General features: G+C 38.9%; 1 protein-coding gene across 1 annotated transcript in view; it reads right to left on the bottom strand.

Moving 5' to 3' along the window:
- Nucleotides 1–6,020, bottom strand: part of Chrdl1 (chordin like 1) — a 78,712-nt gene extending 72,692 nt beyond the window's left edge. Inside the window, 2 exon segments of the mRNA XM_055604960.1 lie at nucleotides 1,926–2,074; nucleotides 5,780–6,020. Of these exon segments, the coding sequence (XP_055460935.1) occupies nucleotides 1,926–2,074; nucleotides 5,780–5,931 (301 nt within the window). The 5' untranslated portion in view covers nucleotides 5,932–6,020.
- Nucleotides 6,021–22,299: the final 16,279 nt, after the last annotated feature.

Below are 22,299 nucleotides of genomic sequence, written 5' to 3'. Positions count from 1 at the left end.
TTTTTTTTTTTTTTTTTTTAATACAGTACTTGGATCATTTAGGCTAATTCTCCACTGGGTTGATTTTTCTACTGTGTTTAACTTGTCATTTTTAGGGCATCAATATAAATACCTGTGGATGGACCCTTGCAATTTGTAAAGGCAACATACATGAAGCATACGGTATGATATTTCTGTCTTTAGTAAAGATTATTTTGCATATCTTTAATTTGGGTGTGGCCACATGAAGTTTCAGTAAAGAATAACCACAATGGTTGCCTCTCCATGTGACTATGATCTGAACTATTAGAGTAAAACCAGTGCCTTGGGCCATCTGTTACATAATTACTTCGACACCAACCAGATATTAAAATGGCACAAAAAAAAAAAAAAAACATCAGAGAGTATCTGTTTTGCCTTTGTAGATGATTTTGTTTTGTTAACAAAGCTCTAAGTTTTATGGATAATATTCCTCAATTCTTTGTAAGTATGGAAGAGCTCAAGAAGAGATGGTCTATTGAGAGTTACAATATTCTCTATGAGGCCGTCAGTAACACAGGCTATAAAGGAAGTGTCTTTCTAAGAGATCAGGAATTTTTAATTTCCTCTGATTGTGAACTGAGTAAAGAATGAACAGCCAACATGTCTACCACATGCACTTAAATAAAGGGAAAAGGTTCTGATATGGATTACTATTTGACGGAGGAAAAGTGTGTAATATAGGAAATACAAGGGGAGAAGTTCAAATTTCCTTTCAGAAGCTGTTCCCCACTTCCCTTCCATTTATGCCTCAGTTATACCAGATGTCACTATAGATAATGGATGCTTAAGATCTTTATCAAATACACCTTTTCTCCAAAGAAGAAGACCATTTGCTAGAAAAATAATTATGGGACCAAAACATTCTTAATAATGGAATGGGCTTGGTTCTACCATCCACATCAACACGCCTTCTGCCTCTCATTTTTAATTCTAAAGATAGAAGAGATAAATGTTCAAGTGATGGGATTCAAATGCTGCTGCAACTCCTACCAAGAATATTTCACACCTCTGTTTTATGAATACGTTCACTGGGGCACAGTATATATCCCTGTTGGACCAATTCCACTTTGTGCTTCTTTTTTGATGTAGGCCTAACAAGGAAACAGAGTTTAGTTTCCTCCTCCAATATAGGACAAGAATCCACCTGAGATGTGGCTGCAAGTAGCCAAAAGATGTTGAGGTCTACAACTGTGTAAATGCAGCAGAGAGCTTATAATGAGAACAGATTCATCGATGTCAGCACGTGGTGTGTGTGTGTGTGTGTGTGTGTGTGTGTGTGTGTGTAATTAAACTTCACTCATCCCAAGCTCTCCTGCCACCCTCTGTTTTCTCTTATGTGTTAGCTCATGTGTATCACTGATTTTCTACAACTATTTCATGGGTTTGTGTGGACCTTCCTTTCAATAAATGACATCTAACTTCCTAACAGTTCTTGTAACCTAAATTTTATCACTGGGTCTGAATCCAGTTCCTTCACTGCTATCCAATAATAGGGATATGCAGAGCCAGCCTTTCTTTACTTTCTTTTTCATAAACTAAAACCTTCACTGAAGAGTGTGAAAATGGGGGGAAAAACCCAGCTCATCTGTCAGATATTTCTAGAGTTAGGTAAAATGGATGATATTTGTACAGTCAAGAACAGGAAAGTGAAAATGTGTCAGGTGTTCTTTGAGATGAAAATTGTATAATAATCACCTAAACAGCTTCAAGTTTAGTTGGACTGATTCAAAGTTCTCATTCTTCTATCATACATAAATCATACTCATACATAAATCAGTATCATTTACTTTCTTCTAATAGAATAGCAACATGACCACATTTGGGCTAATCATAATCCCTACATATTACAACCACAGTTTCAAAGATGTGATGAATATAAGACTTTTTAAATGCAAGGCACTTACATTTTACTTGCTCTGTTTTGCTTCCTTCTAGGAAAATAAAGAAGAAAAACAGGGAAATGATATATTTCATGCCTCCCATCTTCTACTTTCTTCTCATTTGAGCTACTGCAAAATTCAATTGAGAAACTCCAAAAAGTGGTGGAATTAAGCTGTTGAGAAAAATAAAGAACTAATTAAAACTGATCCCTAGGAACTGGTGAACATCAATGATACTTAGGTTTCTAAATTGTTAGTGTAAAAAAAACCAAACAAACAAACAAAAAGAAAAACAACTAGAGAATGTACCGAGTGCAGGCATTGTTTTCCCGAAGACAAAGGACTTGCCTCTCCTGTCTTGTAAAGATTATGGAAAGGAAATTCACATGTTTTGAGTACATATTCCAGCCCAGTACTGAGGCTAAATCCTTACAAGCAAGTTATAGGAAAATAAGAAAACCAGTTTCTAAAGAAATTAATAATTGGTTTCTCAGGATATTTTATTGTTGGCGGGTGAGGGTAGAGAATCGGGAATTGGGAGTTTATAAAAAGGCTATCCCAGAAAAATGATTTCTAAGTAACAAACATTCTACTGCAACAAAGGATGAAATACAAGTTTAGTAGTCTTAGCTTTAGATTAATTTTATTATTAATCCTTCAATGATCCTTCCCCAGTCAGGATTTTTCTATTGAGAGTTAAAAGAATCTTCACTTTGGATGTTTATGATGCAAAGTATAGATGTAATCTGGTAATGGGTGCAGTTCAACATCTGAGAAGCTTTATTGCTTAGAATAGTTCAGACATATTTCTTCCCATGAAGCCCATTGTGAAAGGCAATATAAAAGGGGTAATTTTAAAAGAAAATAAACAAATTTCAACAGTGATTCATTCAATTTATCCCATCACACAAGGGACTATTAAAGCAACCACAATTCTTTAAAAATAGGTATTGGTGGGCAAGTTTGAAATCTTAAGCTTTTGGAGCTTTAAAGCACAGACAATTTGCTTCCATCCAGTCAGGGCTATTTTCCATGGATTTCAGAATTTACAAAATTTTTCCAACAGGCGATTGTAAGCTATTTAAATATTCTAGAAGCATTGCAATCAATCAGGGGTTAATCATGAATCTGAACTTAAACACTGTGGTGTTTTCAGTGAATCCAATGTAAATATTGAACATAAAGTATTTATTTGAGGGAAAGAAATGAAAGATGCTCATTTGTGGAGAACTGAAACTGTTTGGGTTCTAAAGTAGATGCCACAGGTCTTACTTTAAAGACTATTAAACTGCCATGATCATTACATATATATATGTAATGTATATATATATACACACACATTGTTTCAGCACAGTCTGCTGGTGCATGCTTGTAATCCCAGCAGGCAGAGGCACAAGGATCACTGCAAGTTCAAGGCCATGTAGGGCCACACAGAGAAACTTTGCCTAAAACACCAAAAAAAAAAAAAAAAACATCATTTCACATTACAAATATGTGTACACCTGAGAACAAATTGATCCTAGGAAATTATTTGTGCTATCAGGCCAATTTGTAGCACCCATCTACTTTCGTTTTCAGCTCTCCCTGCATTTGATGAAGGGTTCAAATTCTCCTAGCGTGCATAACTAGCCGTGCTGAAGCCTGAACTCTGATTCTTTTGTCTGTTCTGTGGGTTTCCAATCTACTTTCAGTCACTCAGAACATCACTGTATGCTGAGAGCGACTAGATCGTTTTGAAGCAAAGCATTTTCATTAACAGCTTTACACAGTCACCTACCTCAACAGCTTTTTCTTCCAAGCCTCCAGAACACAAAGATTTTTTTTAAACTTTTGAAATCTAATTGATCACAATTATATATGGACCTCAGGGGGTGTTTCTGAAGCCATGGCTTTTGAGTCTCCCCATGTAAGAACCAACAGGGTTGTTTTTCTTGTACAATGGTTGGGCGATTTGGTGAACAGTAGCATTGCTTCATAACTCAAGCTGGCAAAAAAATGGCCCTTAGAATTTTTGCTTTTCTTGGGTCCCACCTAATCTTATGAGCAAACAGGAAAGCTGGTGACTAGAGAGCAATTAATCTCTTTTGGCATTCCTGTCATCTGTGTGGCCTCCCAGGAGGCGATGGAGAACATCAGAAAATGAATCGTTTTATAAATATTCACTTATGATTTACAAGATCCTGAAGTTTTTCCTTTGTGTTCTGTGCAGAAATAAGAACTGCGGAGGGTCCCTCCCCAAGGCTCTTCATTATTATTTCTTTTTATTCATTTACCCTTTTATTTGGGGCAGGGGGTTATTCAAGACATTTGGGGGGGGAACCTGTGGCAACAAATAGAAGCACCGCTCAGAAAACACCCGATTCTTATTCCTGCAAAGAACCAAAGTGTCCCTAATTTTTCAAATTATACTTTGACCCAGTTAACTGGAGTTATTTCTGCATTAACTCTCTGCTTCACACAGGCTTCTGTGCTATTGAACTTGCACTGACTCTTTTACAGGTTACTTAGAATTGTAACCACTAACATGTTAAAGTAGGGGTGGAGGATCCAAGACCCAAGGTGAAAGGAACAAAGAAAACAAAATTCTGCAAATAATCAAGGAGGGGTGAGGTTGGGATGTGAGAGCGTGTGGGCTTTCTAAGAGATGCATCAATTTGTCAGATGCCCAGGGAAATGAGTCAATTCAGGTGTCTCTAGGAATCCACTGTTCACATTGTTCATTTGCATCCAGCAAGGAGACCAATTGCTCCTTGCTCCATGGTAACTGCAAGATCATCTGGGTACACTCTCAAAAACAGGTCTCTCAAACAGAACAGAACAAGAGACATCTCTAAAAAAAAAAGCCAACAAATACACATTTGACAGGCACCACTTCACACCTGATAGTGTCTCCTCTATGCTCAGAGGAGAAGCTTAGCTGACCTTGTCATTTCAGTCAATATCATCTCCGGGACAGCCCCTGGGGTAGCGACTTTCTTTCTGACAAACAATAAGAAAGACACTGGAGACTCCAGTCCTTGTCCATCAGCAGATATCCTCTCACTAGTCTACCACCCACAGCAAATGCTCGGTTAACTCCTTGTGGGTAACCGAAGAAAGATAAGAGTTTGAAAGTCCAAGGTAGCTCTTATCAGAGGCAGAGCCTTCATCACCCCTTCTGACTGACAAAGAATGCCTTGCTTTGGGATTATAAAACAACTTCTGATCCAGCATTGCATTTTATTCCTTACAATTATACCTTCCAACACAGGCCAGTGTTGTGGAGAGAGAATGAAATCAGAGTTGAGTTAGTGGCCTGGCTGTAAGGTCGGTTTTTCAGGCCCTGAAATCGAGCAATCTCACTTTGTTTCCTGAGCTTACTGTCTCAAAGTCTGATCCCAGAGGTCTGGCCCTGAACAAAAAGTGGAGGTCAGGGAGAGAATGCCCAAAAGAGACAGAAGCTTCTCCTTCACCCACTTCCATTTCGTTAACTTGTGAATGAGTCCAGTACTTCGCTAAATGAGCAAAACAGGCTCTTTCCTGTACACAGGCAGCAAAGTACAAAACCTGTAGGTAGCTTAGCAGGGAATGTCTGTGCCTTTGGAAGCCTAAGAAGTACCAGAAGAAGTAGAAATGCAGGGTGAACAGGGAGCTGCAAGTTGTGGGTTCAAATCCCCAGCCCCAAGTCTGTTTCTTGGGGTACCTAGAGCTCTACCTTCATTCCATCAGCAGGACCATAGAACTGGTTGGAATGTCAAGTCCCAGAGTTCAAAACACCTTGTGGGAATGTCCAGGGACATTTCCAGCCAACAGAATGCACCCCACCTGCGAAAAGGGTACAAAGACAGGCAGGAAATGGGGACGTTGTAGGGGTAAGGTATAGGGCACTGCTTACTGACCTGGGCACTGGCCTCCTCCTTCTGCCACGCTTGCACACGCTCTGAGCTCCCTGGGGCGCTCCTCCGAGGTCTGGGGCTCACAGGTTGTGGCGAGAACTTGAGTGCGTGCGAGGTGGGAGGGGGGACTCAAAAGTGGGTGGGAGGAAAAACATCACCGCCCTCGCACCAAGAGGGAGCAGAGGCTCGCTTAGCTCCAGGGGGCAGAGCCAAGGAGTGGGCGCGGCGGCCCAGGGCCACCTGCCCGCCCGCCTGTCCGCTCCCCACTTGGCCCGGCCGCCTGGCGCTGGCAGGAAGTCCTCCAGCAAGCAGCCGAGCGGCTGCAAGAACCAGCACGCACCCCTTCTTAGTCCCAGCACCGGGCTTTTTTCCTACACCCCAGTCCTGAAAGTTACAAAATGGGGAGAATGTGTGAGGCTCAGCCGGCACTTTCCTATCACGCAGCGCCCCCATCACACACCCCTCCTTTGGCTAGTACAGCGTTGGGGTCTTAAAGGGACCGCACATCTTCTGCGGTCCATCGTCGTCCTCTGCAATGGATGCTCCAAAGAGCTCCCCACCTCTTGTGCATGTACTGAAGACCCCAAATCTAACTCTTCTTGGCTTCTCTGCATGGATGCATTGCACCTTCTCTCCTGCGGGGCAAGGACTCTTCAGTGAACACCTTGTCTGCTCCTGAGCCTGCGCTCACTGCGCAAGTTGAAGTAGCCTCACACATCACTCCCTAAGACATAGCTTATCATTTCAGGGCACTTCTCATATCTTCGCTGTGAAAAGTGACAAAAGCTTGGTGTCTTTGTGAGGATAATGGTTATAAGTGAGGGAAACTGATGGGGACTCAGAAATCTAGTTTCTGCCACAAAGAGATCAATCCTCAACCTCTGAGAGAGGGGTCCCTATTAAGTGTTAAATATTTTTGAGGAAAACTTGAAGTGGCCCAACATCACTCCCACTGTTTTAGAAATCCTTCAGATTCTCTATTGGACTACGGGCCTGACCTTCAAAAAGCAAAACAGCACCACTGAGTAGAGTTGCTGGAACTCGCAGACATACTGCCCCTGATGTGTGCTTATATGACGAACTACAGCTGTAGAGATTCTTCAGAATCCTCGAAAACTCACTAAAGCACCTTCTTGACAGACATTACCCATTTATAATTTGAACCCCCAAATTTGGAGAAGAGCTGAAGGGTATTTTGAACAGGAAACAGATAAGACTGATATTCGAAACATCTGTGCGCCACTTTGTGGCTTACATAGTGCATATAGTGCACTACATCAATATTAGTATTTAAAACCCTCACACTTGTCTTACAAACTAGCTAAACTATCCACGGGCCTCACCTTTGAAGTGATGAGGACCTTCGGTGTTATTCAGATCAACTTCTTCTTTCACAGAAGCGAAAACTGATACTAGCAGTATGTATCCAAGGTCACACAGATAGTAAATAACATATTTGTATTATAATTCATATACCCTGATCTTAACTCATTGTACTCAGTTATCTCCAGTCTATAGATGAGGATATAATTGACACTCAGTAAAATTGTGGCTAGCCAAAAGCAAGCAAGCAAACCCCTACATATTGGGAGAAAGGAACAAATGAAAATTGAAACGAGAATAATTGTCCTTAGGAGGAATCCTATTTTTCTACTTATTAAGCATTAATATCATTCAACCAGGCATTGCATTGCTAGAGGTGTTTATATCCTCATTAACAAAAGATAGAAGACCTTTATGAGATGTTGACTTCAGGGCTTAAAAGGTCTAGCTAAGAACGTAGTTGAGCAAATGCCCTAGGATGCTTAAATCTCATTCAGAAAGGCAAACAGGATAGACACCAGAAGCTGTAGAAGAGAGGAAACAGGATGGGAGCCTACTATAGAGGGTCCTCTGAAAGGCTCCATCCAACAGGGCATTGAAGCAGATGCTGAGACTCACAGCCAAACTGTGGGCAGAGTGCAGGGAATCTTATGGAATAAGTGGGGTTGGGATGGGGGATAGAAGAAACTGGAGGGGACAGGAGCCCCACAAGGAAACCAACAAGGCCAAAAAATCTGGGCCCAGTGGGGCCTGCAGAGACTGATGCACTAACCAAGGACCATGCATAGAGAGGACCTAGATCCTCTGCTCAGATGTAGCCAAATGGCAGCTCAGTCTCTATGTGGGGATCAGGGGCATTCACTGGCATGAACTCAGTTGCCTGCTCTTTGATCACCTCCCCTGGCCATGCAGCCTTGCCAGGCCACAGAGGAAGAGGATCCAGGCAGTCCTGATGTGACTGTGGGCAGATAGCAGAGGAGGAGAACTCCTTCAGGGGAGTAGGAGAAGGGGATGGGGGGAAGAGGGAGAGAGGGTGGGACTGGGAGGAATTGAGGGAGGGGGATTCAATCAGGATATATAATGATTAAATTGTAGAAAAATAAAAATAAAGAAAGAAAAAGAAAACACAAACACACACAAAAAAAGTCTAGATACATTCTGCTGTCCAAGTAGCCATACATTGCCACGTGCATTCAATTTGTGCTTTATTAAATTAATTTGAACTTGGGGATTTGTTGCCTTATAACTGTTTCTGTGCTATTTAGTGTGCTGATATTTTGTATCACTAAATAGCGTCCTTCCAGGGATAGGACTGGTTGTTCAGTTTCGTGTGTGTGTGTGTGTGTGTGTGTGTGTGTATGTGTGCTGCTCCCAGGATACCTTCCAACATGTTGACAGAAGTACTCAGGGAAATGTGTTTTAAGAAACAAGGGCAATCATGGATCCTAGCATTTGAAATAAATAGACTCATTGAGACTTAAAACCTCACCTATCTGGCTAAAACCACTCACCCCACTGGTTGATATAGTATCTAGATTACTGTATGATAAAACATCCCAACACTTAGTGGCTTTAAGCAAGTTCTCATTGTCAATTGGTTCTACTTAATTAGCTTTATTGAGTCTACTCAAGACCATTTATACTTTTTTTTTCTTTTTTCTTTTTTTTTTTTTTTTTTTTTTTTGCAACAGTAAATGTGGCTGCTGCAATTCCCTGAGAGAATCTTTATTAGTAAGAATGTTGTGGTCCTTGTTTTAGCTCTGGTTTTGTTTCTTGAATTGTAACTCTACTATAGGTGAATCAAAAGTAGTCTTCATACCAGTTCTTTTCCAAACTAAATTATGTTTTATTTTCTCTGTTTAGTAAGTGGAAATGAGATCGTAAATAATCTCATACTCATTTTCATTTCAGGCTTTCTGTTTTCTTTATGATGTATTGATTCATTTGCAGCTGTAAGAAACTTTAGAAGGATAGTTATTATAGGTATTATAATTATTATAGGTATTTTTTTATTTATTCATTCTAGTAGATGTATACTTATATCTCATTTTGGTTTTAATTGTATTTTCCTCCTAATATCTAATGATATTTTTGTCCTTTTCCCTTTGATATTGAACCTCAGTTTGTAACAACTCAGCCTAACCTCAAACATATGGTTTTCTTGCTTTAATTACCAAAGCACTAGAACCATAGCTATGTGTTATAAGAGCTGGCTCTAATAGCTAATGATATCTATCATCTTTTCATGTTCTTTTTTGACATTTGTAGATCTCTTTGAATATATTTTCTAGTTTGTCTAGGAAAATAGAAGCTAATCTTTGGTTCTCTTTCTGTGAGTTTTTGCAGATAAAAAGGGTTTCTTATAGGGATGTGATTGTGTGTTATTCATGTGTATTTATATGTGTGTTCACATGTGTGCTGGTTCATTTGAGTGTATATGTGATGAGCGCCTGAGGTTGATGTCAAGGAATCTTCTTTAATCACTCTCTATTATTTGAGAGACAGTGTATTGATTGAACCAGGAGCTCACTCAAACAACTAGTCTAGCTGGCCAGCTTGCAGCTGGGCTTCCTGTGTCCACTTTCCAAACATTAGATTTACAGAGAGTTGCTGCCACCATGCAGCATTTATGTGGGTTCTAGGGATCTGAACTCTGATCCTCATGTTTGTTGCTTGCTGTTTGTTTGGCAAGAACTTTAACCACTGAACCATCCATCAAACTCAAAAGTTGGTTTTTATCAAAATTTACTATTATGGATCATGTTTTGTAGCTATGGCTAATAAATTTGTCTAGTTCTGCCTATCAGGCATTCTCTCTTATATTTTTGTTCTGAAATTGTTAACAGTTTCAAGCTTTACATTTATCTGTCTCACATGGATTCACACATGAAATGTAAAGTTGAGATATTTAACTTCTCTGGCTTTGTGGATAAAACTACCTTTTCTTCATTGAATTCCTTTACACTTTGGCTTCACCAATTGCAAACACTCCCTGGAACTATTTCTGATTTCTTTGTGTATACCCCTGATCTATGTGTTTATCATTCTACCATCCTTGATTATTGTATATGGACTGAAGAGCTTAATATAAAGAAAATAATTCCTCTCAATTTATTCTTCCTAAATATTGTTCTAGCTAATGAAAGTCCCATGTATTTCAATATAAACTTCAGAATATAGTTATCTATGTTTACAAAAGTACTTACTAGGACTTGCATAAGAAACCGTAGCATGGTGCTGTGGCACATACCTATAATCCCAACACTCGGGGGAGGCAGAGGCAGGCAGAACTCTGTGAGTTTAAGGCCAGCCTGATCTACAAAGAGACTCCAGGAGAGCCAAGGCTGCACAGAGAAACCCATTCTTTCTAAAAAAAAAAAAAAAAAAAAAATCCATGAAACCTAACAATCAGTTTGGAGAGGACTTAATTAGTTTTGTGTTCTAAGTCATAAATGCTATATACCTCTGCATTTATTTAAATCTTCTTTAAAGAAAATAAGTTCTTTTTATCTCCCTCTTCTTCCATAAGGTTTCCGGCATTCTGCCCAAAGTTTGGCTATCAGTCTCAGTATCTCCTTCGATACACTGGTGGGTAGATTCTTTCAGAAGTCCCCTGTGTTAGCCTCCTGTCCTGTTTCTTGTCTTCTCCTACTTCCCATGTCTATCCTGTTTGCCTTTCTGAGTGAAGTTTCAGCCTCTTCCCTAGGTTCCTCCTTGTTGTTTAGCTCCTTTAAGACTATAGATTTTAGCAGGTTTATCCTATATTATATGGCTAACATCCACTTATAAGTGAGTATATACCATATGTGTCTTTCTGCTTCTGGGTTACCTCAGTCAGGATCATCTTTAGGGGACAGGAACTCCACAAGGAGAACAACAGAACCAAAAATCTTTGACCCAGGAATGACTGCAGAGACCGATATTTCAAGGACCATGCATGGCGAGGACCTAGACCCCCTGTTCAGAGGAAGCCCACAGGCTGTTCAATTTCCCAGTGGGTTCCCTAGTAAGGGGTACAGGGCCTGTCTCTGACATGAAGTCACTGGCTGGCTCTTTGATCACTTCCCCCTTGGGGGATGCAGCCTTGCCAGGCCACAGAGGAAGATGATGCAGCCAGCCTTGATGAGACCTGATAGTCTAGGGTCAGATAGAAGGGGAGGATGTCCTCCCCCCTCAGGGGACTTGGGAAAGGGCAGAGGGGGAGAAAAGGAAGGGTGAGAGGGATTGAGAGGAGTGGAGTGGAGGGGCTGCAGAGGTGATACAAAGTGAATAAATTGTAACAAACAAATGAATTAGATACATACATAAATAAAAACAATATCCAATTTCTCAATGCAAAAAAAACATGTTCTTATTTGAAATAATTATATCACTTTCTTCCTTTCTCCCACTAGCCCTTCCCAGCTACCCTCTCTCAACCCCCTAGCAATGTCTATTCACTATCAAGTTGATGGTTTCTTTTATTTTATTATCCTTACATACATATATATGTACATGTGCACACAAATATACATAAATAAGTAAAACCTCCTGAATCCATTTTTGTTGTTTGTGTGTGTATGTGTGTGTGTGGGAAGGGGGTGTTCTGGTTTGCTGGTATGCACTGGATAACCAATGATGGGGCTCATCTCTGGAAGAGGCTAATTCTGCCTCTCATTGTTAGTTGCCTGTAGTTCTTTTTATAGGAGTAGGTTCCCACAAAATTTTCCTCCATGTTATCAAGACCATTGATATTGCCATACTTCAGGTCTTGTCTAAGTAGCCATTTTTTAAGAGACTTCCTGATATTCTGGCTTTTGCAATCTTTCTACCCCATCATCCAAAATGCCTTAAGCCATAGATGCAGGAGCTCCGATATAGATGGGAGTAGGCTTCTCACAATCTGTTGATATCTGTGTTGTGTAGAGTTGTGGGTTTTAGTAATGGTTTTCATTTTCTGTAAAGAGGGACTAGTTTCATCAGGTTTGGTAACTACATCTATCTGTAGGTATAAGGATAAAAGTCAGAATATACTAAGAAATTATTCTAGTCTTTTACTGTATCTATCAGTGCCTTTCACATTTCAGCTTAACTCTCTTTTACATATTTCGCTAGTCATATATATATATATATGACTATATATATATTCTTAAAAGAATGTATATATATTTAAGAATATATATATTCTTTTAAGAATTATAAATATCATTCTTTTTCTCCTGACCTGCCCAGAGATTGTCTCTGTGACCCCTTCCCCCTTCTTTTTCTCTTCCCCCTTCCCTTTCTCCTTCCCTTCCCATTCCCTTAATAAACCTCTCAGGTGTAAAAGAAAAAAAAAGAAAGTATTATAAATATCATGTTGCTCTAAGCTCAGTTTCCAGGTATTCATGGCTAATATTTATAAATGCAATTAGTAAGATGTGCTAATCTATAATAAGAGTTTCAGAATATATACTCATTTTAAAAATGCAAAATAGTTCTGCACCTTAGGCTCAAGCAATATTGCAAAAGATGGAGTGGAAAGATTGTTAGAGGCAAAGGATCAGGGAGTTTGATGTGAGATTTTTGTTTCCTACTTACATCAGGAGCTACAACCATGAAATATCTCCAAGATTTCTCAATTGTGAGCTGGGCAAGGATGATAACAGTGAGCATTACAAACTGGACATAGAAGACCACATGAGGTTTCAACTCCAAAGAACGACAGGCAACTGAAGAAAGCTGTAGACAGGAAAGGTGATCCCCTCTTAGGAAAGAGTACAAAAATGGCTTGTCCAGTGCCAAATCTTCAGCCTCAAAAACATACATACAAGTAACATCATATGGGTTCAACATGTTATATTTAAGTGTATATACATATATTATAGTACATTTAATAACAATTGATGTTAAAAAGGCCATGAATTTAAAGAGAATGAGGCAAAGAATATGGCAGGATTTTGAGGGAGGAAAGTGACAGGAGAAGTGTAATTAAAAAATAAGCTCAAAAATAACCAAAAAGCACAAATGGGCACATTACTGAATTATTGATAAATACTGAACAGTGTTCTGATGACACAGATTTTAGATTTATTTATTTTATGTATATGAGTGTATTTTCCCTGCTTGTATATCTGTACACAATATGCGTGCCTGGTGCCAGTGGAGGTCAGAAGACAGTGTCAAATCTTTTGCAACTGGAGTTAAAGAAGGCTATGAGATGCTGTGTAGGTGCTGGATCCTGCAAGAAGAACAAGCTTTCATGATCACTGACCCATTTATCTAGCTCAAAATTCTAGATTTTTATGTTTCTTATCCCATTGGAACATAAAAAGTCAGATTGTTGATTTAATTTCCTGAAAATGATTATATATTATATATGTGCATACATATACATATAAATTGATGAATGTATTATAGTATAGGTTTACCCCCTTATAAAATGCAAACTAACCTAAAATATGCATTTTTTAATTACTTTATCTAATATATAAGCGTTGACAAGCCACTCCACAGACCATTTAATACAAGTAAGCCGTAATGCTTCATTGGTTGTGTGCACTTTTGTTTATAACTGAAATCTGGGACTGTGTTGTATTTTATTTTTGCCATCATTTTATAGTAAATTCTAAAAACAACTTTTATTTCCATTAGTGCAATTTAGCTGGGATTTTTGAGCATTCTTCCTTTGAGAACAATATGAAATGTTCACTTCTTTTTCCTGTTTTGGAGTTGAACATGCCCATTAGATTTGCTTTGGTCACCAAAAGTGATATATCTTTTTTTTTCTGGGTATAAATTTTAGCAATGCATAATTTGCTTAATTCCCTCTTCCCAGCCACAGGAATAATTAGTACAGATATTCAAATGAAGGCTCTGTTTTTGAATGACTAAGGTAACTAAAGCTCCAAGCACATGTATTTTATCTTCTTTCAAGAATGGGTGACAGAAGAAGCACTCTGTGTTAAGGTTCTGAGATTTGAAATTGTTTATTTTTACAGGATAACCTACCCAATGGTGGCCCTTATTACCACTTAAGTCTGTTTCTTAAAATTTAACAAAACCAGCAAAGTAAACATGCAAAGTAACTTATAGCATCTTGGAATTTGAACTAATAAGAACATGTATTTTTTTAAATTAATTTTGTTATTTTTGCACTGTACTTTGAACCCCAGGGCCTGTGCATGTCAACCACACTATAATACCAAAACAAATCCTCAGGTCTAGAATCAGAAGCAAGATGTTGTTGCTTCAATATAGTGTTTTTAGTCATGTTGTCAGATTTCCATTAATGCCTTTTGGTTGTTTTTAGCCAAGGAAAGATAACTCAAGGCACTTTTTTTATTTGTGCTTAGTACTTTTTATGAATAGAATTTTTATAGAAAGAACTTTTTCTGTGTGTGATTGTAAATGATTATATTTTTTTCTTGTACAAGAGAATTCTTTCAGCTAATAAACGTTTTTAGCAAAGTGGATGGATAAAAAATTAATTAAAAAAAAGAACAGTAGCCCTCCTATATACAAAAGACAAAAGGACTGAGAAAGAAATTAAGGAAACAACACCCATCACAATAGCCACAAAAGACATAAAGTACCATGGTGTGACTGGAACCAAGCAAGTGAAACATCTGTATGCAAAAGTCTTCAAGTCTGTGAAGAAAGAAATTGAAGAAGATATCAGAAAATGGAAAGATCTCTCATGCTCATAGATCGGCAGGGTTAACATAGTAAAAATGGCCATCCTACCAAAAACAATCTACAGATTCAATGCAATTCCCATCAAAATACCAAATCAATTCTTTACAGAACTTGAAAGAACAATTCTCAATTTCATATTGAAAAATAAAAGAACAAACAAAATTGCTAAAACAATCCTGTACAATAACAGATCTTCTGGAGGTAACTCCATCCCTGATCTCAAGCTGTACTATAGAGCAACAGTAATAAAAACTTCATGGTACTGGCATAGAAAGAGAATGGTAGAATCAATGGAATCAAATAGAAGACCCAGAAATAAACCCACACACCAACGGATACTGGATTTTTGACAAAGAACCTAAAACCATACAATGGTAAAAACATAACATCTTCAACAAATGGTGCCAGTCTAACTAGATATATACATGTAGAAAAATGCAAATAGATTAATATTTATCACCCTGCACAAAACTAATGACCCAAGTGGATCAAAACCTCAACATAAAACCAGATACAGTAACCTGTTAGAAGAAAAAGTGAGGAAGGGCCTTGAACTCATTGGCTCAGGTGACAACTTCTTGAATAGAACACCAACAGCACAGGCTCTAAGATCAACAATGAATAAATGGGATCTCATGAAACTGAAAAGCTTCTGTAAAGCAAAGGACACTGACATCAGAACGAATTGACAGCCTACAAATTGGGAAAGGATATTCATCAACCCTATATCTGAGAGAGGGCTAATATCCAGAATATATAAAGAATTCAAGAAATTAAACAAAAACAAAGTAATACTTTTAAAAAATGAGGTAAAGAGCTAAGCAGAGAATTCTCAACAGAGGAATATCAAATGGCAGAGAGACACTTAAAGAAATGTTCAGAGTCCTTCGTCATCAGAGAATTTCAAGTCAAAGATTTCATCTTTCGCCCAACAGAATGGCTAAGATCAAAAACTTAAGTGACAGCACATGCTGGATAAGATGTAGAGAAAGGAGAACCCGCCTCCATTATCGGTGGGTATGTAAACTTATACAACCATTTTGAAAATTAATCTGGCTCTTTCTAGAAAATTAAGAATAATGTTACCTCAAGATTCAGCTATATCACTCAGAGGCATATATCCAAAAAGTGCTCCACCATTCAATAAGGACATTTGCTCAACTATGTTCAAAGCAGCTTTATTTGTAATAGCCAGAAACTGGAAACAACCCAGATGTCCCTCAGTTGAGGAATGAATACAGAAATTGTGGTACATTTACACAATGGAATATTACTCAGCTATTAAAAACAAAGAAATCATGAAATTGGAAGGCAAATGGTGGGAACTAGAAAAGATCATCCTGAGTGAGGTATCCTAGAAGTGAGTGGTATATACTCACTCATAAGTTGTTATTAGACTTATAATATCAGATAAACATACTAAAATATATAATCCTCTGCTCTACCAGCTGAGCCATGGAAGGGATGCAAATGTATAGTCCTAAAGGAGCTAAACAAACAAGGAAGACTCTAGGGAAGATGCTCAAATTCTCATTCAGAAGAGCAAATGCGATAGATATCAAAAGGCAGGGAAAGACAGGGAGCAAGCAGGACAGGAGCCTACCACAGAGGGCCTCTGAAAGTTTATACTGATCAAAATATTGAAGCAGATGCTGAGACTCATAGCCAGACTTTGGGCAGAATACATGTGATTTTATGAAAGAAGGGCAAGATAGAAAGACCTGGAGGGTTCAAAAGGAGACACAGAGCCAAAAAATCTGAGCCCTGGAAGCCCTGAAGAGACTGATACCTCCAACCAAGGACCATGCATAGAGAGGAGCTAAAACCCCTGCTCAGATGTAGCCCATAGACTCATTCTCCAAGTGGGTGCCCTAATAAGAGGAGCAGGGGCTGTTTCTAGCATGAACTCAGTGGCAGGCTCTCTGAGCACCTTCCCCTGGCTGGTATGCCCTTGTGAGGCCACAGAGGAAAACAATGAAGCCGGTCCTGATGAGACCTGATAGGCTAGGGTCAGATAGAAAGGGAGGGGGACCTCCCCTATCAGTGGACTAAGGGAGGGGCATAGTGGGAGAAGAGGAAGTGAGGGTGGGATTGGGAGGAAACAAGGGAGGGTGCCACAGCTGAGATACAAAGTGAGTAAATTATAATAAATAATAAAAATTAAATAAAATGATTATTTTTCCAAAAGATCACATCCTCAGATTTATAATAAAGGCCATTTCAAAGGAAAATTTTTGTTTATAGAAAATCTTTGAAACATACAGATTTCTTCAATCCAAATAAACATATCATAGTCTACCATATTATAATAAATATCTACAGATAAAATAATGACTTTCTGCTCCAGTGTAATAGTGTGCCCACAGTTGCAATGAGTGGATCACATGGGAAGAATTTAAAATAATTAGTTCTAATCAACATTTGTCTTGTCTCACAAAGTTTCAAGAAGTTTCTTTTTTCAAATTTATTATCCAAGGATCCTATAAAAGCAAACTGGAGATAGAACAAGTTTCATGCTATGTACAGCCAAATGCAGAATAAGAAGTGGCTCTCTAGAACCTGTATTGCTATAGAATATTTAATTACTTTACCAAATTTCATTTCTTTAAATAGCTTACTCTAGGATTCTGAGTTATCCACAATCACTTAGAGCTATCATGAATATCATTTTTATTTCCTTAGACAGGTGATTTATTCATTATTCATTTTTTTTCATTAGAACCACATAGTGGCAGTCTTGTCTTAACCACAGCTTCTAGCTTCCTAGGGAGTATCATCATACAATCCACAGAACCAAAAATTTAAAATCAAATGAAACTTAACTTGGATTTTAAAAATTTATATTAACTTTCCGATCACGTTTCCTTATATGTAAAAAAGGTTGATAATGATGCTGCTGTCACTATTCAATGGTATAATGTAGGCAGTGTCTGGCAAATCATAGGTAAATAGTAATTGTTTTCACCCTCACTTGCCCCTTTGTGCCTCCATTCACTTTATGTAAATGTGAGAGCTGTTTAACAATGTTGTAAAGTCCTTTATTAGCTACTCGGTTTAACTACTTTCTAATTTTCCTGCCTTTCTTAACTAACTCTTGTTTTCCTGCCTTTAGAAGAGAGGGAGTCTTAGAATGAGTCAAAGAGTAGAACAGTAAATGCCTCTAGGTGGAACAGTGAATGAAAACCCTTGCACACAGGTCCATATGCATCAGATGTTGTCTTGGTACCTAGAAAATATCACATATGATACGGGCAGGTTTTGAGCTACAGTCTTCTTCATTTTGATGGCAAGTGGACTAGAAAACAAGCCATAGGCCAGAATAGAATTTGGAGAAACCATTTGGATATTCTCAGATCCCCAAAGACTATTCTTTCAGTCTCAAGATAGAAAATGTTTCAGATTATGAAGGATGCAGGAAACACAACATAGGAGCTATATCACAGCCGAAAGATCAGGAAGTAGAGAATCTAAAAAGCACTGAGGATCCTGTGCGAACTCAAGGTCTGAGGAGAGCTTGCCCACATGATCTGCCTAGATTAAACACGAATGTTTTTCTCTCTCAAATTTGAATAAGATCTGAATAAGATCTCCTGTTTTTATTATCGGGAGATTTCACACAAAACGTTGCTTCTAGTTTGAAAACTTAGAATTCCAAGTGACTTGGGGTTGGCATTCCTGCATGACAGAGAACACAAGCTGAAAAAGTACTGAGGTGGTTGTTTTCAGAGGGCATAAATATTTGGTAATTGTTATAGTCTACACCACACCATGTTATATCTTATTGGTTATGCTCTGGCTTCTTTTGCTCACTGATGTTACCTTTCTAGGCTCTAAAGGCATTTAAATCTGAAACACGGTATGCAGTGATAATGAAAAGCTGACTCTCTAGGAAGAAATAAAAGCTTTAATTTATAGCAATTTCCAATTTCTGTGCGTAAACAGTCCCAAAATAGTCAATTTCCAACTAAGGACATGTCAACACATGTTGTCACTTGGTGTGAAGTTGGTAAAACTGGTGTGCAATCTGTTTACAAGCTGGTGAGAGCTTGTTAGAGTTCCTCCAGCTGAAGCTTAGAAAGCTTCAGCAAGCTATTGGCATGATCAAGAGCGAAAGCCAGAAGATGTTATTCACAGGTTAGGATTCAGAAAGTATCCAAAAAGAATCTGATCCAACCCCTTAATTGGAACCCATCATTACATCCACAGTGTTGTCTTGTTCCCTTACTCTTTTTTAGAAGCCCACAGACCAATTACACAGCCATTGGGCATGAATAATCTTCAAGGAAGGTGTGGGATGAGGAATAGTTGGCACTATTTTGATGAGTACAAGATGCAAAGTGCAGGACCGTTGACAGTACTACTGAGTTCTTCTCACAGACCACTAGACCCCTTTCACCCTAAGAGAAAGAAATTAAAGGATGGGACTGGAATGAGCAGTGGCTGCTTATGTAGAACCTAAGATCAGAGTGAAATGACCATAGGCTGTGGCTCACTTTCAGGAATCTCTTCTCACACTACAAGTGTGAGGCTGCTGACCTTATAAGCAGATGGAAAAGCCTCAAGGGTGGCTGTCAGCTTCTCCTGTCTTCTAGAAGAAGAGTATGCATATAGAGTAGTATCATCTGATTAACTTACAGAAAGAGAAACTGAGGTTCAGTTGTGAGTGAAACTAGAACAGTCAGGCCTCTAAGACAGGTTTCTGACTGTCAGCCTGGGCCTTCTACTGGTACTTCTCAAGGAGTTACAAATAGAAAGATTGAGTCCACAAAATTAGCAATATAAATAATAGTCTTTTGATGGAATCAACTGTCAACACAGTTGACACAATCATGTGGACACAGCCAAACACTTGTCTCCAGTTTTCTCTACATTTAAGTGATTTAAAAACTTAGCAGAGGGGCATCTGGGCTGTTTCCAACTTCTGGCTATTACAAATAAAGCTGAAGAATGGATGCAGAAGTTGTGGTACATCTACACAATGGAGTATTACTCTGCAATAAAAAATAAAGAAATCAAGAAATTTGCAGGTAAATGGTAGGACCTGGAAAGGATCATCCTGAGTGAGCTGTCCCAAAAGCAGAAAGACACACACGGTATATACTCACTCATATAGACATATAACATAGGATAAACCTACTAAAATCTGTACATCTAAAGAAACTAATCAAGAGAGAGGACCCTGACTAAAATGCTCAATCCCCATCCCGAAAGCTAAGGAGAATGGACATCAGAAGAAGAAGAAAACAGGATACAACCTAGAAATCTGCCACAGAGAGCCTCTGAAAGGCTCTGCCCTGCAGACTATCAAAGCAGACGCTGGGACTTATGGCCAACGGTTGGGCAGAGTGCATGGAATCTTCTGTAAGAAATGGGAAATAGTAAGATCTGGAGAGGACAAGAACCCCACAAGGAGAGCAACAGAACCAGAAAATTTGAACACAGGGGTCTTCCCAGAGACTCATACTCCAACCAAGTACCATGCATGGAGATAACCTAGAACTCCTGCACAGATGTAGCCCATGGCATTTTAGTGTCCAAGTGGGTTACATAGTAATGGGAAGAGGGACTGCCTCTGACATAATCTGATTGGCCTGCTCTTTGATCACCTCCCCCTGAAAGGGGAGCAGCCTTACCAGGCCACCGAAGATGACAATGCAGCCACTCCTGATGTGAACTGATAGACTAAGATCAGAAGGAAAGAGAGGAGGACCTCCCTTATCAGTGGACTTGGGGAGGGGCATGCATGAAGAAGGGGGTGGGAGGGTGGGACCGGGAAGGGAGGGGGAGGGGTTTATGAGGGGATACAAAGTGAATAAAGTGTAATTAATAAAATTAAATTAAATTAAAAAATTCAAAAAAAAAAAGAAAATGAAATGCAAAACAAACAAACAAACAAAAACTTAGCAGAGAATCTTCACATTCAGGGCTTTTGCCAGAAAATCTAAAAAGCCGTTCTCACAACAGCCCTGCAAGCAACTGTCCAGGGCTTTTTCTTTTCTTTCCGTTTTAGAGACAATATAATGTTCCTGTCAAAAGAAAAGTACCATCAGATCCCTGAAGGATTCTTCATCTACAACTTAGGAGTCTTAGATTTATTCCTTGTGTCTGCATTGACAGGCAACATGCCAACTGCCTGCTTCCTGTGAGCCTCAGTTTTCCCATCTGCAAACTAAAAGAATTAAATGGTCAGAGCTTTCAAACTCTGGATCAACTGTAAAATCACACAGCAGGTGTCCATTCATTCAGCTTATTGGGTTGCCCCAGTCTCTTTGGCTGCATGACATTTTGGTACCCAAGTGCCAGAGACAGTTACATGGCTGAAAACCTGTATACTTCTTTCTTTTTGAAATCATTTCTACAGCCGTTTCTTTAGATAGCCAGCCACAAATCCACAAATTTGTATTCTCATCAGAGACTTACTGTTACTGCCTTTGAATTTTTCTGATAACCTCTTAAGTCATAAATGCCTCCTTAAACTGAGAAATGAAAAAAAAAAAAAAACAAAACTCAGAGCATCACGTTTTTAACAAGAAATAGCCAAAACCCAAATGAACCTTTTACTAAATTATGGGCTGCAGGCTTACTCCTCAAGGGACTCTTGTGAAATCAGAGACAGAAAACTCAAGAACAATCAGACAAAGAGAAATGTCAAGCTAAAGGTCTGGGTTTATTTAATTTTATTGTTTTCAAATCCACCATGAGTTAAAGTGGGAGGGAAAGTGAAAAGAACTCAGAGAAACCCACCCTCCCCCTCCCCATGTACAAAGTCCTTGTGCTAAACCATGTTTTTCTGTCACTTAGAGTTCAGCTTTCTCCAATATTAATGGAACTTAAGCCAAACAAGAGTCCCTTTTATGCTTTCTCCCCCAGCTCCCTGCTTGCTAAGTCCTGTGCAAACTTACAGCAGTTTCCAAGCACACGGCTGTGAAATTATCAGAATTGGACTAATGCCAGTACAAACCAATTTATTGGGGTACTGAAATTAACTAAAACCTAGAAAGCTTGATTAATTATGGCACAACACAGCAAGGAGCATTCAGGAGTGCAGCCATCAGGCCAGAGGGCAGACTCGAGAGCCTCTACTCTGACTCCTGATTTTCAGTATACATGAAGAAGAGTCCCTTCTTTGGACAGGACTCAGCTGTTTTTACCACATTCACCCAGAACAAAAATGTCCTTTCTGAGTGCACTAGGGAAAATGGTAGTTAGTGGGTCTTAGCTACCTATGTAATCAGCCAATCCTATAATAGTAGTCCTTGGGATTAATTTCATTTAATTTAATTATCATCTTTACGCAGCCCATTTGACAAGCTGTTTTTTTTTTTTTTCTTTCTCAAAACAACACTGGTTAAATATGCCTCTGGAGAATCATTGTGGAGATCCAGTACTTCTCTGGTCTCTTGGGATACCTTATCACATGAGACAAGAAGACAGAGAATGATTCTTTGGCAAAAATAAAAGAATAAAAAAAAGTAAAGTGTGTGTGTGTGTGTGTGTGTGTGTGTGTGTGTGTGTGTGTATGTGTGCGTGTGTTTTATAAAATC

The sequence above is a fragment of the Psammomys obesus genome, unplaced genomic scaffold (assembly GCF_907164565.1).
Source record: "Psammomys obesus unplaced genomic scaffold, mPsaObe1.curated_primary_1811, whole genome shotgun sequence".
In the NCBI taxonomy this organism is placed as follows: Eukaryota; Metazoa; Chordata; class Mammalia; order Rodentia; family Muridae; genus Psammomys; species Psammomys obesus.
Note: the sequence above shows the minus strand (reverse complement) of the source record. Positions and strands in the feature narration are given on the sequence as shown.